The 12,940-nt window shown below is 38.4% G+C and overlaps 1 protein-coding gene across 4 annotated transcripts in view; it reads left to right on the top strand.

Annotated features, from left to right (window-relative positions):
• Window positions 1–1,771, top strand: part of LOC5564119 (POU domain, class 6, transcription factor 2) — a 458,131-nt gene extending 456,360 nt beyond the window's left edge. For 3 of the 4 annotated variants that reach the window (XM_021855444.1, XM_021855442.1, XM_021855445.1), the window contains one exon: window positions 131–1,771. In XM_021855444.1, coding sequence (XP_021711136.1) covers window positions 131–267 — 137 coding nt within the window. In that variant the 3' untranslated portion in view covers window positions 268–1,771. The remainder of the gene's footprint in view (window positions 1–130) is intronic. The other variant, XM_021855443.1, reaches the window with a different exon arrangement.
• The last annotated feature ends 11,169 nt before the right edge of the window (window positions 1,772–12,940 follow it).

Genomic DNA, 12,940 nt, shown 5'->3' with positions numbered 1-12,940 from the left:
CGGAACGAATAAGAACAATTGTGGTGATTTGATAATTTTGACATTGTGAGAATAAAACTGGCTGTCATAATATGGAATCAGCTTCAAAATCTCAAACAAGGCATTAAATAGAACATCATCATTTTTTCAGGAACGGAAATCACCGGTCTGGCGCACCAACTCGGCTACGAGCGTGAAGTGATCCGAATCTGGTTCTGCAACAAGCGGCAAGCCCTCAAAAACACGGTACGAATGATGTCGAAAAATTTCAAAATGGAAAGCTCATAAGCAGGGTCTTTGTTTCGGTTCGAAAACGGTTCACCCTTGTTTCGTTACAATCACGTGCCATTTGTTTGAATATATTTTTTTTCTTGCTTGAAATTTTTAATAAACTATTTGGAAGTTCTTAGTGGAATTGATTGATTGAGAGATAAAAGTTGCTATTTATTTTAAGAAAACGAAATATTCATCACCTTATTAGTTCAATTAAACAGCTGCAAAATCGTACTTTCAACTAGTTTTTTTAATTAAGTTAGAAATGATGCAACCAAAGTTCCTATGAAATTAAGTATAAGAGTTATAAAACAAATGATGCTAACACATTTTATAATGAGCCAATATATAGTAATAGTTGTATGAAACTGATCGATTTACGTTTTCTAACTTTTCCACATTCTTCTTTGTTTGAACAGTTAAAAATTACTCAGTAAGCAAAGTTTCGGACTCACGAAAGGTGCCAAAAAATCTTCATCTACGTCAGCAGAACGTGCCATAGCTCTTAGTTGCAATTTTTTTTTGAGAACTCTAGGTAACAAAAGTCAACTTACAGATTAGTTTTATCCAGATACACATCATGACAGAATGAGAATTTATAGAAACAGCAATGCAGAGAGAAAGAAATGCATTATTTCTTAAACTAAAATAAAGCAGAAAAGGTCACTTTTGCAAGAAGAATTTATGTATAAAAAGCCTGTGAGCTACGAAAATTATATGAATAAGAAAAGTTTAACAAAAATGGAAATAAATTGGCAGTACTCAGAGAAAACCCACACAAACCCAACTGGTCTTTTCAATTGGCAAAAGTCTCCCATTCGAAATTATCCTCTTTCCAATGTTCGATCATCCATATGTAATGTATGCGTAAACGTAACGCAACAAATAGGAAAAATCCGAAGTAATCCATCAGATGGTAGCTTTTGTAACTGCACCATAGTTTTGAGCGTCAAAATTCACCTAGCCGTGGTAGGATTTCAGGCAAACTGGCTGAATCTTCTGGTCTGAAATGTAAATAATCATCAAATCGCGAAAAAAATATCGTCCTAACACTGTTATCACTCAAAATCCGGTGTACATTTGTCTCCTCTGTATCATACCATGTAGAAATTTCTCGAAAAAAAAAGGAATATTTAAACGTCAAGAATACAGAAAACATGCGCCTCATAGAAATAGTTGTTTAAGATGAGTGTTTAGTATCCCGGTAAAATTTGAGGGAACCATATTGGATGTGATATGTAAAGTGCGCAAAATACTTGTATAGATTTTGAACGAGGATGATGATGCGAGCAAATCGTTACTTCACAGAAGCCGAACACAGTTTAGTCAGTCACAAATTCAAATCACACTACAATCGCATTTGTCATTCGAAAACCTGGAAGTTAGAAGAGTCGGATATGAAGTGATGCCATGTTGCACTAATAGGGGAGGGGCTGGGAAAATAGCTGTATGGAGTAAACCTGTGGATATTTAGCTGTATGGAATTTGGAATTCGATAAATAAAACTTTATGAAATAAATGTAGTATTTACTGTATCCGAAATATTCATGTCCATTCTATCCTAGTTAGAAGACCACAGCAAGCTAACAACTGGGTATAGGACGAAACTAAAATTTACATCAAAAACGCAATTGGTTTCATGAAATTCCAGCACAAATTAAGAGAAAACGACGTTTACATTATAGCTGACACTAAACTTCATAAGCACTTCTTTCCAAATCTTCGAATAATTATTTGGCTTTAATGCTGCTCCTTGGCATTTGAGTGGAGCTTTGGAGTTCCTAAAAATTATGTTGGGTATTCCATTTCAAGTAATACTTCGACAGCAGTTTCGCATTCGTACAGTATTATTACAGTATTAGTTGCTAAAATATTATATTTTGGAATTCAGTTTTAGCTGCCTTCAAAACCAAACCAATAAAGTCAAAATTCTGTAACTTCAGATCTTGCAACATTTAATGAGCATTACCTCGTTTAGACTGCTTGTAGTTACAAAACATCTTTTTGTCATCAGAGCTTCTTCTAAACGATTTGACTTAAACTTTGAAAATATCCTAATAACTTACCTCATAGGGGGGCAACGTGGCGTAGTTGGCTACACGTTCGTTTCATAAGCGGATCGTCATGGGTTTGATTCCCAGCCCCCTCATCAAAACATTTTCGTCAATCCGCTCAAGAACAACACGAGCCCATTCGTCCAACATCACGGCCGTCTGAAAGCGGACTGACATCTTGACCCTCCTCTGAGCAAACGCTCAACTGCACCCGGATTAACACGGCTATGAATAAATGGACCTCTCGAGATCTAAAAATAGATTAGGTAATAGAATAGTATGAATTTAGGCGTTTTGCTCTAGTACAACAGTCAAATTGATCCTCGTTCTAGTGATGCCCAATAGCGAAATGAGCTCCAAATTGAGTAAATTGAGAATAAAAAAAAATTACCGTAAAACGGGGTAACTTTGATAGTTTTTTTTCGAAGAAAACTTCAATATTTATGCATGCTGTTTCAAAGAATTACAATTTATATTTTTAAAACAAGTACTGACATCCTAGCTATCGATTGCACTTGATAGATTGCCAAAATATTTATTCTGAATAGATATATTATTTTTCATATAATCGAAAGTCGGTTTTCTGTTTTGGGGTAACTTTGATAATGGAGTATAAATCGAACAAAATTGAATGAATTACGGAACATTTATAGGGCGTTGCATACCTCTTGGCGCTTAACGCTATATGGAAATTTCTGACTTAAGTTACAAAAATGGTCCCAGTTTGTATAAATGGGTTTCGCTTAGAGATTTGAGACCGAATTCATGTTCTACTATAACTAGCTGACAGAATAAGTGACGAACTCACTATGACTTCATCAAATAGTGATCGTAGAACAGATTGTTTGTAAGCGTTGCAAAAATGCTAAAATCTTGTATTTTTTTAATATTCGCATATAAATCCTCAAATGCGCTTGATTCCAACGAAAAAAACATTGACATCAAGTGTCATACTAATACTCTTTATTTTTGCATTAGTTTTTCTTAACTGATTAACAGAAACTTCGTTATTTCGTTTAATATGTTGTGGGTCTCGCACTATCAAAGTTACCCGCATTATCGAAGTTACGCCGTTTAACGGTACCTCATTTACCGCAGATTTTTTTTATCATTTTTTTTTCTTCTTCTTCTTCTTCTTGGCATAACGTCCCCACTGGGACAGAGCCTGCTTCTCAGTAAAGTGTTCTAAAGAGCACTTCCACAGTTATTAACTGAGAGTAGAGTGTCCATCCCGGGACATCCCGGGACAAAAAATCCCGGGATTTGGCATATTTCGGGATTTCCCGTTTCCCGGGATATTAGTGTCGACATCCCGGGAATCCCGGGATTCCCGAAAAGTACGTAGAATTTGATGAAAAACACTAAATTTCAACGCAAAACAATGACATTTTTTCTCATTGTCAACCCTTATTTGACAAATTTACCAAGTAAGAAATACATATTTCTTATTTGTCTAGTTGTAAAGTTTTAATGCTTTTCTCTTCAATATAAACCGTTTTAACAAACGAAGGCTAAGAAAGCAAGTTTGAAAGTACCGTAGTCGGGGGTAACATTAGGCCTAGGGGGTTACATTTGGCCAAAGCATAAACTGAAATATCTTAGCCAGTATTGAGAATACTTGAAACTAAGCGGGTAAATCATACAGTGCCAGGCCAACTCAGGACACAAGAGACTCCGGCAATCCCAGGGTCGGCTAGCTACTAAGTAATCACCGTTTGGTTACATACTAGTATAAACTTTCTATTCAATATTGCTTGAAGTTATCTACAGCCACCATAAAAAATAGATTCCTGGCGCTAGTAATATATTTTTAATAAATCATTGAAATAGTTTGAAAACAAAGCCTTTTTAAATTGTCGCTTTCAAGGTTTCTTAGAAAATTTCACTTTGAGGCGGATGAAAACTATTTTCAAATCTCACATTCATGTCGATCATGTAAATTGTTATAGAAAACTTAAAAGGATGACGATTTTTTTTGATTCGTTCTTATTGTGTATCAATTTTAGTTTGTTTGGCCTAATGTCACCCCTTCGAAGTGATGAGATTGAGCCAATTTTCATACGTTTCCCATCCAAAGGAAGCAAACGAATTTCAATTTATTGTTCAGCATTTGCAAATTGCATATTGCGAAAGTTGTTAAAAAATGAATTGAGACTTACGCATTTAACCAATAATTTTCAGTAATTAACTTTTAGTATGATATTCCACAATACCTTCAATGATCTTTGATCGTTTCTTTTGTTCTATAGTTTTAATGAGTTTTAAATGTCTGAAGCAAATTGCTTTAATATTATGAATTATTTTTTTACCATGCTTCTATTCATAAGTGTTAAAGAAATTTGTAGAAACCCCTACCAAAACCCTAATTAGTCAAGCTAAATTTTGTTTTTTTGTTTAGTTGCTTAATCAGAATAAGAAAGTTTTATATGAAATGTGAATTGTTATAATTAAAGTTACATTATCTTTTTATTTCATTGAAAAACATCCGAAATACTAGTTTATTGAAAATTTTAGAAATCCCGGGATCCCGGGATTTCCCGGGATAAGCTTGGATTTTTGTCCCGAATCCCGGGACGAGCGAAATGGCCGGGAAATGGACACTCTAACTGAGAGCTTTCTTTGCCAAAGTTGCACATTCGTATATCGTGTGGCAGGTACGATGATACTCTATGCCCAGGAAAGTCAAGGAAATTTCCATTACGAAAAGATCCTGGACCGCCTGGGAATCGAACCCAGACACCTTCAGCATGACTTCGCTTTGTTTTTTTTTTCATTGATTTAGTTGAAATCTAAACAGATAACACTGATTCAACAATTTCACGCCACAATTCGTGGCCGCTTTTCTCCATCCTCGGTTCTGCCCCACGCTCGCCAAAGCGATACGCACTTGATCCGCCCACCTAGCTCACTGCGCTTAAAACCTTCTTGTACCAACCGGATCCAAAGCGAACACCATCTTTGCAGGGTTGCTGTTCAGCATTCTTGCAACATGCCCTGCCAATCGTATCCTTCCAGCTTTCTCCACCTTCTGGATACTGGGTTCGCCGTAGAGTTAGGCGAGCTCGTGATTCACCCTTCATCGCCACACACCGTTTTCCTGCACACCGCCAAAGATCGTCCTAAGCACCCGATGATCGAAGACTCCAAGTGCTTGAAAGTCCTCCTCGAGCATCGTCCAGGTTTCATGCCCGTAGAGGTTTCCGGCCTTATGAGCGTTTTGTACATGGTACATTAGGTGTGGGTGTGAATCTTTTTTGACCGTAGCTTCTTGTGGAGGCCATAGTAGGCCCGACTTCCACTGATGGTACGCCTCCGTATTTCACGGCTAACGTTATTGTCAGCCGTCAGCAAGGATCCAAGGTAGACGAACTCGTCGACCACCTCGAACGTATCCCCATCTATCGTAACACTGCTACCTAGGCGAGCCCTGTCGCGCTCGGCCCCAGCAGCTAGCATATACTTTGTCTTGGACGCATTCATCACCAATCCAACTTTTGATGCCTCACGTTTCAGGCGAGTGTACAGGTCTGCCATCTCTTCAAATGTTCGGCCGAAAATATCCATATCATCCGCGAGGCAAACAAATTGTCCGGATCTCGTAAAAATCGTACCCCGGCTGTTGAGCCCGGCTCTCCGCATAACACCTTCTAGCGCAATATTGAACAACAGACACGAAAGTCCATCATCTTGTTGTAGTTCCCGGCGGGATTCAAACGAACTCGAATGTTCGCCTGAAACCTTCACACAGTTTTGCACACCTTCCATCGTCGCTCTTATCAGTTTTGTGAGCTTCCCGGGAAAGCTGTTCTCGTCCATGATTTTCCATAGCTCTACGCGGTCGATACTATCATATGCCGCCTTGGGATATGATATGATTGGGACCTGGTATCATGACATTTTTGGAGGATTTGCCGTACAGTAAAGATCTGGTCCGTTGCCGATCGGCCGTCAACAAAGCCGGGCTGATAACTTCCCACGAACTTTCTTAGTGCAGGTGACAGACGACGGAAGATGATCTGGGATAATACTTTGTAGGCCGCATTTAGAATGGTGATCGCTCGAAACCCAGGTAACAATTTGAAGCTGCTCAAACGCTTTTATAACTAATTCAATTCAGCCTCTGTTTGAACAAAAGCTGTTCATAGCCTTCACACACTGCTGTTCAACTATTGAACATCTAATTCTGGCGATTTTATTCAGCCTTAAGCTTAATTGAAGCTTTATGGAAGGCTGAATAAAGGTCTATCATGCGATTATTCAAGCCCCTTTTAATAATGACAGTTCTATTCTTAGAACAGATGGCAACCTTAGAAAGCTAAACAATCGCTTATTCGTCCATTATTCAACAATAAACCAAAATATGTAAAAAAAATTACAGGTGCTTGGATTTGGATTTTATCATCTAACAATTTCAAACACATGGTGGAGATGTGTGCTAGAATTTAAAGATGAAGATTAGTAAATGTAAATATGAACAATTGGGAATTGAACCGGGATTCGCTGATTTATAATCACTTACCTTGACATCTGCTCCACATGAGACCCGGGGCGGGCGTCGGTACCGTACATCATTGATGACGGATAGTTTTGGGCGCAGTTTCACCATCACCAGGTAGTGGTCGAAGTCAATGTTGGCGCCACGATAGGTTCTGACGTCGGTTATGTCGGAGAAGTGCCGTCCATCGATCAAAACGTGGTCGATTTGCGATTCTGTCTGCTGAGGTGATCTCCAGGTGTACCGATACGGGAGGCTGTGCTGGAAATAGGTGCTACGAATGGCCATATTCTTGGAGGCGGCAAAATCTATCAGTAGTAGGCCGTTCTCGTTCGTCAGCCGGTGGGCGCTGAACTTTCCAATCGTCGGTCTGAACTCCTCCTCCTGGCCAACCTGAGCGTTCAAATCTCCTATGATGATCTTGACGTCGTGGCTTGGGCAGCGGTCGTACTCGCGTTCGAGCTGCGCGTAAAATGCGTCCATCAGTGCTTCCGGAGTGTGGGCTATGCACGTTGATTATGCTGAAGTTAAAGAATCGGCCTTTGATTCTTAACTTGCACATTCGTTCATTGATCGGTCACCACCCGATCACGCGCCTTTGCATATCACCCATCACTATGAAAGCTGTTCCCAGCTCGCGTGTGTTGCCGCAGCTCTGGTAGATGGTATGATTACCTCTAAACGTTCGCACCAATGCTCCTGTCCAGCACACCTCCTGCAGCGCTACGATGTCGAAACCGCGGGTCTTCAATCGAGTTTCCAATCGCTAATCCTTTTTCGTCGCTGTGGTCTTTGCCGATTGTTCCTGTCCGTATTCTCTCGTTGACGTTCCTGTGCTGATGTGTTTTTACGGTTGGCTTGCAGGGCCTGACACCAACCCCCTAGATTTCCGGAGATGGTAATCTCTGCAACTAAAAAGCTGAAAAATTCGTTTACTCCTGGACCCGACAAAATTCCTGCCATTGTCTACGTACGATGCTGCGATGCCATTGCCCAGCCACTGTGCCGGATTTTCAACAAGTCATTTGATCAGCGAGCGTTCCCAGGAATTTGGAAACAATCTTTTATGTTTCCAGTACACAAGAAAGGTGATCGTCATGACGTAAGGAATTATCGGAGAATTACGAGCTTGCCTGCAGGGTCCAAACTGTTCGGGATTATTGTTGGAAAATTCCTGATTAACCAAACGATGAACTACATTTCAACTGATCAGCACGGTTTCATGCCCGGGAGATCGGTAACGACTAATCTATTATAGTTCACAACCATCTGTGCGAACCAAATGGAGAGCAAGGCACAAGTTGATGTTATCTACACAGATTTAAAAGCCGCATTCGATCGAATTGACCATGAGATACTTCTTCGCAAACTCCAGAAATTAGGTGCCTCCGAAAGGCTAGTTTGTTGGCTGCGCTCGTATCTGGTTGGAAGAACGCTGCGTGTGCAGTTTGATAATGAGCTTTCAATTACGTTTACTAACAAGTCGGGTGTGCCACAGGGAAGTAATCTAGGTCATTTACTGTTCTCTCTGTACATCAATGATGCTGCATTGCTACTTGGACCAAATTGTAAATCCATATTTGCGGATGATGCAAAAATCTACGTCTCAGTTCGAACAATTGAGGACTGTCATCACTTGCAAGCCCTCTTAGATCGATTTGTAAATTGGTGCCGAAGAAATCGATCGACGATAAGCATCACAAAATGCTCTGCAATGACCTTCCATCGAATTGAACGCCCTATCATTTTTGACTACAAAATCGATGGTACCGTTTTGAATCATATTACGGACACTTAAGGCCTCAATGTTGTATAATCCAGCATAGAGCATACAAAATAAAACATTATGTATGATTCTTTAGCGTTATCAAGCGTCGGAAGCCCTTAACTTTCGAATGTTGGGTAAAGAATACGCTTACGCAAAATGAATAATTTCAAATAAATCAAAATGTGTGGCCTTTTCATGATTTTTATTCCGGACGCTTCCTCACATTTGGAAATTTTGATTCGAATCCCGGACAGCTCATGATAATCATTAATGGAACAGTCGAATTATCAATTGAAATCACCAAACCACTAGAGAGACATCTAAGGTAGATGGGCATTATAAATTTTCAAAGATAGGTTCCATGACTCGATATGTATGGTTCCAACTAAATACAAAATTTCATGGTTACTTTGATGGTCCCCTCAGTCAGCTTTCCAAAGCATTTCTGTTCCATTACTCGATATTTCCATGAGTCGATGGTCCCTTCAGATATCGACTCATGGAGGTTTGGCTGTATTTATGGAAAAAGCTTTCTAAAACGAGCCTTGAAACTGAGATCTTTTGAATGGAAAAAATTGAAACATTTCGTGTGATATGTTTCCCATACAAAGTAGAGTGTCCTGAATTTGAAGCTGTCCGTAATATGAATCAAAACGGTATACCGTTTTGATTCATATTACGGACAGCTTCAAATTTCGGACACTCTCGTTTGTATGGGAAACATTTCGCACGAAATGTTTCAATTTTCGCCGTCCAACAGTTCTCATTTTCGAGGCTCGTTTTATTAGGTTTATTCCATAAATATCGTTGCAAGTTTATAATACCCAACTACCTTAGACGTCTCTTAAGTGGTTGAACGATTTCAATTGATGATTTGACTGTTCCATTAATGATTATCATGAGCTGTCCGTAATTCGAATCAAAGCGTCCGGAATATGAGGCAAAAGTGAGGGAGCGTCTGGAATAAGAATCATGAAAAGGCCACACGTTTTGATTTATTTAAAATTATTCAAGTTGCGGACGCGTATTCTTTACCCACCATCCGAAAGTTAAGGACTTCCGACGCTCGATAACGCTAAAAAATCATACAGAATGATTTATTTTGAATGGTCCAAGCTGGGTTATACTTCACTGAGGCCTTAAGTGTCCGTAATATGAATCAAAACGGTATACTACTGAACAGAGTTGATCAAGTATGCGACCTTGGTGTTCAATTGGATACTAAGCTGACCTTCATACCCCACATGACGGAAATCATTGCCAAGGCAAATCGCCAGCTTACGAGAAGAACTAGCTTATAAGTTAAAATTCTCGTTAATAAAGAAATAAAAAAAAAAAAAAATCGCCAGCTTGGGTTTATTTCTAAAATTGCGCAAAACTTCACGGATACCTACTATCTTAAGTCATTATATTGTGCGCTTGTTCGCCCGATCTTAGAGACTGCCTCGGTTGTTTGGACTCCTCACCAACTCACTTGGAACTTGAGAATTGAGAGGGTTCACGGTTTGCGCTGAGAAGTTTACCATGGCGTGACCCTGTAAATCTACCTCCCTATCCAGATAGGTGCCAATTACTCAATCTAGACACGTTGGAACGTCGGCGTAATATTGTACAGATTTCCACCGCAGCTAAAATTACACAGCGTAACAAAAATTACATTTTTGCGTGTCTCAAGGACCAAATTATGTGTCTCTAGTAGATTTGGGGTTGCTGAATCTGGTGCCATTCTCAGAAATGTTCCAGCACGTCACAATTTTTAGCTGCAGGTCGCCAAAGTTGTATAAAACACTGGTTTTATTAATGTTTACATGAAATTTAAAGTATAATTTATCAAACTTTTTTGTAATCAATTCCAAAAAACATGCAAAATAGAACTTGAACTTTTATTTCAGATGTAATTTGATTGAAATTGTGCGATTAAATTTCGATTAAATCGACTTTTTCCACATGCTTGCAGTCTCCATACAAAATTCTTCGTTTCTTCTATATGGCAAAATACAACAATTCTCTAAATCATCAAAAAATAACTTTTCCGTATCGAAAGTATTACAAACTTTAATGATAAGTATCGTTATACACATAAAGTTTGAATTCTGTGGCAAATTCAGCCAATATATTACCTTACAAGCTGGAAAACTTGCATGCAAGTTGGCTGAAATAGTCATTTTTTGCATTTTCAACAGTCGATATCTAAAAACTAGACGTGCTATGATATTTCTGAAAACGGCAATGGATTCAGCAACCCTTAATTCAGGGAATAGCGGTATTTTGGTGCTGGAGACAAAAACGTGTTCCGCAGTGTTATCAGTAACGAACTGAACCAACAAAGGGTTGCTATCCCGAATCAATTTTCGCGCCTCCAGATGGACTCGTAACACAGCTGTGATTCAACATCGATTTCATCGCACCACTTTCGATTACAACGAGCCTTATTCTGCCATGTTAAGGCCTTCTTAATTGAATATGAATTCGGTGAACCGTTGTGCTAAACGTTTTGTCATCCGTATTACGACTAGTGTGATTCTCACTTTTTGAATGTTGATGATTTGTATTTATTGTTCCTATTTATTGCTCCTTTTATTATCATTTAGACTAATAAGTCCGATGAGTTACAATAATAAACAAATAAACAAATAAACATATTACATTTCATTTGCCGTAGCTGTTCAGATTTTTTACAGGTGAGTTGATTTCACCTGCTTATAAGAGAAAAAAAAAATAACGTTATTAATGTACTTAACCTAACATAACCTAAACATATAACGCATTAATCGTGGCAATAGAAGATTGCAACGATTTTTGCCTGAAATCATTAATGATCTCACTACTACAAGGGAGGAAGCCTCAGAATCATTTTCAAAATTTTATTTTGAATTCTCTGCAGAGCTTTCTTCCTGGTATTACAACAGCTAGTCCATATTGGTACAGCATACAACATGGCTGGCCTGAAAATTTGTTTGAATATCAAAAGCTTGTTCTTAAGACAAAGTTTTGATTTTATATCAATAAGAGGATAGAGACATTTTACATATTTATTACATTTGGCTTAAATCCCCTCAATGTGATTTTTGAAAGTTAAATTCTTATGTAGCATGAGCCCCAGATACTTAACTTCATCTGACCAATTTGTTGGAACCCCTCTCTTCGTGACAACATGTCCACTTGAAGGTTTCAAATAAAGAGCTTTTGGTTTATGAGGGAATATTATTAGTTGGGTTTTGGAAGCAACACGCAGACTTCGTCCTTTGGCGGAGAGGTCTGTGTCATCCGCAAACAAGGATTTTTGACATCCCTGAGGTAACTCAGGTAAGTCAGATGTGAAAATATTGTATAATATTGGTCCCAAAATGCTGCCTTGAGGAACACCAGCTCTTACAGGAAGCCTTTCAGATCTGGAGTTCTGATAATTAACCTGAAGTGTACGATTTGACAGATAACTTTGAATTATTCTAACAATGTATGTTGGAAAATTAAAGTTATTTTTATTTTACAATCAAACCTTCATGCCAAACACTGTCGAATGCTTTTTCTATGTCTAGAAGATCAAGACCAGTAGAATAGCTTTCAGATTTGTTGAGACGAATCAAATTTGTTACACGTGAAAGTTGATGAGTGGTCGAATGTCCATGGCGGAACCCGAACTGTTCATTGACAAAAATTGAATTTTCGTTGATGTGGGCCACCATTCTGTTCAAAATGACCTTTTCAAAAAGTTTACTGATGGAGGAAAGCAAACTGATTGGATGATAGCTAGGAGCTTCTGCAGGATTTTTGTCTGGTTTTAAAATTGGTACAACCTTTGAATTTTTCCTTTTTTTTCGGAAAATTTGCTAATTGAAAACATTTGTTAAATATTTCTACTAAGAATGATAAGCTACTTTCTGGAAGTTTCTTGATGAGGATGTAGAAAATTCCATCATCACCATGAGCTTTCATATATTTGAAGTTTTTAATAATAGTTCTCATTTTTTACAATCAGTCTCCCAGGCATTTTCGAAAACGTTCTCTTCATTGAGAATATTTTAGAAGTCATGAGTAACTTGATTTTCAATTGGACTAGTAAGTCCTAAATTAAAATTGTGCGCGCTTTCAAACTGAAGAGCAAGTTTTTGAGCTTTTTCGCAATTTGTTATTAATAATTTGTTTTCCTCTTTCAATGCCGGTATTGGCTACTGAGGTTTTTTCAAAATTTTAGATAATTTCCAAAAGGGCTAAGAGCCAGGGTCCAATTGAGAAATTTTATTTTCAAAATTTGTGTTTCTTAATTGAGCAAATCGTTTCTTGATTTGTTCCTGCAAATCCTGCCATACAATTTTTAAAGCAGGATCGTGCGTTGAAATTGCCTTCTTTGTTTTAGCAGCAATAATGACT

This window comes from Aedes aegypti, chromosome 3 (assembly GCF_002204515.2).
Source record: "Aedes aegypti strain LVP_AGWG chromosome 3, AaegL5.0 Primary Assembly, whole genome shotgun sequence".
NCBI classification, from domain to species: Eukaryota; Metazoa; Arthropoda; class Insecta; order Diptera; family Culicidae; genus Aedes; species Aedes aegypti.
This window is presented reverse-complemented; position numbering and strand designations above follow the sequence as displayed.